The 5,914-nt window shown below is 38.7% G+C and overlaps 1 protein-coding gene across 1 annotated transcript; it reads left to right on the top strand.

The window, feature by feature from the left end:
* The first annotated feature begins 1,777 nt into the window (after positions 1–1,777).
* On the top strand, positions 1,778–4,345 carry LOC128184547 (headcase protein homolog). The gene has a single exon (XM_052854082.1). It carries the CDS (start codon positions 1,912–1,914, stop codon positions 3,415–3,417), a length of 1,506 nt encoding a protein of 501 aa, XP_052710042.1. The 5' UTR covers positions 1,778–1,911; the 3' UTR covers positions 3,418–4,345.
* Positions 4,346–5,914: the final 1,569 nt, after the last annotated feature.

Below are 5,914 nucleotides of genomic sequence, written 5' to 3'. Positions count from 1 at the left end.
TCTATTTGAAGTTTAACAAAGATGACCCGAGTGCGAACTCGAAACACCAGGCATTTTTGATACAGAAGATTGCAAGGACAGAGTAGAAACCAATCAGAAATGGAATTCTTTGTGTAGCGCGCGAAGTGCGTAAGTTCATAGTAACCCCAGCCTTGAACATTTTACCCCACGGAAAAATCAATGAATGGGGTTTCTAATTAACATATCTCCGAGTCTCTCTTTCTTTCTTTCTCTGTCGTAGAAAAAGCGCGGGATTCTCCCAATATCTCTTGGTTTATTTTGCACTATGGAGACTTTCAGCGTGCATGGAAGTTCTACGACTACGTACTTAATCTGCAACAACCATCAGACACGTTATTTTGAGAGCCGTACCCGCAGTATTTATAGCAAAACAAACACAAGGGGTCGACATCTGGTGTTGAGGAAACACGCACCATCTGACCCTGCAGACAAGATAGGAGGAAGGAAAACTAATTCAGCTATTCCCAGACCGCTTGACCCGAGCATAATGGACTCGAAATAGTTAAAAAAAAACCGCTATTTTTAGACTGCTTGAAGAGAATATTAAATTCAATATCTTGCATTTGTTGGTTACTGTGTTGCCCCCACCCCCACCCCTTTTTTTAAAAACATTTTTGCAATGATCATATATAACTATAATGTTGCCTCCGATACTCATTTAATTTCAGTTTGGTCTGCAACTTGTATTGACATCAATTTAAGTTCTTGTTTTGCATGTGATTCTATCTACAACAATCTAGTTTTGAACTAAACACTTTACTATGTAACACTTAAATACATTTCTACAGTATTTTGAAAAATCTTTTTGCAGCTATAATTTTTTGTAAAAAAAAAAAAAAAAAAAAAAAATGCGCTTAATTTGGGTATTTCATATTTTAAAAGTATAGACTTTACATCAACAATAACAGAAACATGTTTCCTTCAATGTGATGTATTGATAAAACATAACTGTGTTCCGACATTGTCCTATCATACTAAAATACTGTTTGCAGAACACTCGATCAATAAATTTAATGTAAACAATCTGATTCAAGACGTATTTATATATATATTTATGTAAATACTGATCCATAGCCGTGTAATCTCAGGCCTTTGTTCGCGTGCTTTAAAAAAGTAAGGTTGCTTTAAATTTTGAATTAAAAATAAATCTTTTGAATGAATTGAAGATAAAAATATCCCATGTCTGAATAGACTGTAGATCAAAAACTCTAGAACTTCACGGCCTGATTAATTTCACGAATGTGTAAGTTGCATTTAAAGTAGTCGATTTAAAGACTGCTATCTAGATAGTCACTGTAGGGCACACGTAAAAACCATTTTTTCAAGAAAATTGCTCTTTTTATTTTTTTATTTTATTTTTTTTTTATCTGCGCAGTAAAAAAACCTCGTATGGCTGCATATCTGTGTAATACCCACTCCAAAAATAGAATACGGATTGTAAGCCGACCTAGTTTAAATATTTTATTCATGCGATAACAGAAGTTGCAGATACCACACTTAATAATGCCTAACCAGCTAGTATTCCTGCTTGTAAACAACAGACCCTCACTAACATTGTCAATACGCAGTGAGTCAACCGACCTCGACCCAATTTCCATAGCAAACGTAAACACAATTTTTTTCCCGTTACATTGCTCGCTGCATATCAATCATCGGAGTTCACAGGTCACAGAGCACCAATCAAATGCAATGACCGAGATCAGAGCCAATCGTCTACGACTTGTAAGCCATTACGAGTAGCCCACAAGATCGTCAACAAAAACAAGAAAAATTTGCCGGCAGAAAGAAGCGGCCGGTTTGTGTATGTGAATGTTTCGAAGGAAAAGTGTGAATCCAGGCTGTGACAGTTGCATATTTTGATGCAAAATTAAACTTTTAACAGTATAGAAGATGCCTCATCACAGACATAACAAAAATCATAAAGGAAATAAAGAAGATACGAATAATAACGTGCAACAGAATGCCCCAGATAGAAACGCCAACGTGCGTGATGCTCAAAATGGCCACCAGTTTGCCTGTTGTTCACCGACTGCATGTCTGTTTCCGGACGAGACCATAGACACAAGGGACCCTGGGGATGCGGTAAGAGTTTACTGCAACAATGACCAATGCACACTGGGTAACTGGATGCACGGAGATTGTTTCATTGAATGGGAGGATACCGTCTTGGCGTATCTAAAATCGTGCGGGCGTGCTCGAAGCTGGAGCGAAAAGCAGCGTCTACAGAATCTGTGGACCAAAAAGGGGTACGACCTTGCATTCAAGGCCTGCGATTGTAAGTGTAGCCGTGGACACCTGAGGAAGGATCTGAATTACGTGCCACCGCCCAAGCCTGTTGACAATGTACCGAAGCCCAAAAAGAAGAGCAAGAAGAAGAACGACAAACCAGTAGCTGTAGTAAGCAACGGAAAACCAGGCCACTCACCCAGCGTGAATTCGAACCATGGTCAGTCCGCGCCGGTCAATATAAACCACTTTAACAACCTAAACAACCATAATGTAACCGCAACCAGTCCAACCAATGGCAGCAACTTTACATGTAGCTCTAGTCTTCCAGCGAGGAGCAGCCCCATCAACACCCCCCTCGTAAACGGATTCGCGCACATGCGTTTACGTACCAACAGCTGTGAAAGCGCCGTTAGCACCGGCAGCTCGCCCCCGAATTCTGCAGGGTCCACTGGATCCGCCTCGCCTATACCACAGTCCCCTGTCATCAATGGCAACTTTTTGTTCGCCAAACAACAGAAACCCAAGTTCGACTGCCCACCTGACGCCACTCTCCAGGCCGGAGCCTATTTCCGGCGCCGCGTGGACATGTCAGCGTTCAGTATTCTACCAAAACACAAGCAGAATCCGTACCATATAAAAATGGAGGAGGATAGTCAAGGCAACGACGAAACAAGGTCGTTTGTGCTAACCCATTTGAGCTCGTACAAAGTTAGCGCCCTCAACTGTGTGTTGTGCAAGACTGTCCTTCCAGTTTTCGACCGCTATCCAATGATCGACGGAACCTTCTTTTTGTCTCCGCAGGCTTACGGCGAAAACGTCGTTCAGGTGATTTCGGACGGACGCCTGCAGTTCATCAACGCCGTCTGCGTAGGATGTCTAGAGGGAGGTTCCGATATACGCTGCGCCGCCTGCAAGAAGAAATGGGACGGAAGCACGCTGTTGCTAGGCACCATGTATTCGTATGACATCTTCGCCGCCATGCCCTGCTGTCAGAAGCGATTGACGTGCAAGCACTGTAGACGCGCCGTCGTCGACGTCAATACCGGCCTGTCGTTCTACAGCGAGTATAGCCGCATGATAACGTGTCCCTACTGCAAGGCGTACGACTATCACTTCATACGACCCATGTCGGACACGTTCGTCGTCAAGCAGCCTATATGGAACTGAACCTTAGCGTCTCCGTAGATTTTATACTCCAACAAACTGTCTTTTGCAATATCACCTTAAACTTGATTTTTTTTCATGACTTTTACATGTATGCGTTACTGATGTATGAAAACTACTCATTATTATTTTTTTTTTTAAGATTTGAAGTTGGATTGAGGAACTGTTCGGAATGTTCTACGGAGAGGCATTATCTTGTATAATAGCGGTCAAGTTTGTAGATTTTCACGTGTTATAGCATTTTGTTTGGTTCTAGAACCGTAAATGGAGGAAGGCATTTGATGGTGTGTTTAACAAATAATTTGGTGCATATTCCATATCGTTATTTTGGATTTTGTCATAGTGTAATGTTAATGTGTAAGATATGTAGTTTCTATACATATACACGCAAATGGGAATTGCCATATTTACTTTTGACATATTCTTTGACTACTGGCAGGACATGGAAGCATGTGTTTACATATACAAGTGCCTGTATATACAGATTCCTCCCTGCTATTTTTATGCGACGCCATAAACCCATACTCAGCACACGGCTTGTAACTGTATCATTGAAATTTCAAAAACTTTGAAAAAAAAAATGCTGGCAAAAATGCAACTTCGTTGGAATAAAAGTGAAAGCTTAAAGGACATGACAAGTTTGGAAAGCGTAATGCCTGGTAGAGGTTAAAGTAAGCATATTGAAGACTTCGCTAGGCAGCAATTTTTGTTTATATATTAACCAATTACTTATGTATTCTCAATTTGTTATGGTGAAATATTTTTGGATACGTGCGTAATTTGACGTCCATGTTTGTTAAAGAGTCGGTCGATTTTTTTTCAAAGTGACTATCGCAGAATAGCTTGGATGTATGGAAAAGACGAACTGTATAAATGGCATTTCACTATGTTTTCTATGTTATTTTGATAATTAAATGTTAAGAATATAAGATTGAGTGATTTTATTTGTTGTTGTTTATTTTTAATCTTTACTCTTTAGACGTGCTCAATTTTAGATACCCCATCTGAATCTGTGTATGAAAAAACCATCCCTCCCCGAAGCTTCTTGATTTTTACAGTACATGTAAATGGGTGCAGATGGGGAAGGGACTCCCTTTGGAAGTGCCGGCCGGCAAGAACAACATGGTGGTTGTGTTATGGGCTAAAAATATTTGCCAAATAAAAACAGCCTTGAACAAGCCGGTCACGTGACAAGTGACCGACATTTGATTGTTTACATGGAGGTGAACATCAAATTCATTGTGTGTATGTGTAACTTAATAGTTTTACAGCACAATCTCTTACATTTAAAAGCTTAAAATACCAACTGTAAGGCGTAGATTTCTTGGCATTGTTTCAACATTTCATAAATAACGAGGAAATTGCTTACAGCGCATTTTATTGGGACGTTTACGGTAATGCCTTACTTCATGTTTTAATGACCACAAGTATGCAAACATGTATTTCAACCCCATTTGATTTCTGTGCCTGGAAACGGACTTTGATGAATTATACATTATCATCATCAGATCGGTATTCATTATGCGACACAGTTCGTTATATAATACAAGTGGGATTGTGTCGCTAGAATGACAGAAAAGCGATTCATTGATATTTTTCTGACACAGTAATTTCCTGAAGTTGGCACAGGTCCAAGAATTTAATCGCGTCTCGTTTTTCACGACACCCTGCAGGGATAAGCCTTTTATATAAATATATTTAAAAATTCTGCATTATAAAATTTATTCTCTTTTGAGAAGTGGACAGGCATAGCCTACATCCACTTCTCTTCGCAAGCCCTCATGTTTTGATTCTGGAAAACGTGTAAATGTCGGAACCAAAGACGGTTTACACTTCGAACCATGTTTCGACTCCAGTTTCACTGAATTTTCGTAACAGACCTATTATTTCTACATTTTAAACATAAATGCATCCATATATCACAAAACAATCAACACTAACCCGCTGTCAAATCATTTTCGCAACTTCTACATCCCGGGTTTAAATTTTGTGTATCACATTGTTTATCTAGGTCAGCGCAGATTAAATGTTTATGTTTCGGATAAAATTGGAAACCTATTTAAGACAATAATGTCAAAAACGTAACTGAATCAACTTAATCTTACAACATACAAACAAATACTGAGTCAAATAATTACAAAGTGGTATTTCTTCCCTTTTTAACCATCTTTTATGGTGACAAATTTTGTTCTACATCAATTTTCAACAATAAAACGAACATTGATTAATATAGCATATAAGAAAGATTAAAATAAAGAGTTTTCATTGTTTTATGTGACAAAGTTACTTATTTTATCGTATGCATTTTGTTAACTTGTCTTAAATTGTAAAACCGTTCTATATAGCTCTGTAAATTTTAAGAAAAATACCTTTAATCTAAAGTCTACAATCGGAACACTATTTTCCGTTTTTTCCGACTCTAAAATTTCTACTTTTTAAACCACCTATAGCGAGTGATCTCATAATTTAAACCCGGAATGTAGAGGTTGAGAAAATGATT

The sequence above is a fragment of the Crassostrea angulata genome, chromosome 5, assembly GCF_025612915.1.
Source record: "Crassostrea angulata isolate pt1a10 chromosome 5, ASM2561291v2, whole genome shotgun sequence".
NCBI lineage: Eukaryota > Metazoa > Mollusca > Bivalvia > Ostreida > Ostreidae > Magallana > Magallana angulata.
This window is presented reverse-complemented; position numbering and strand designations above follow the sequence as displayed.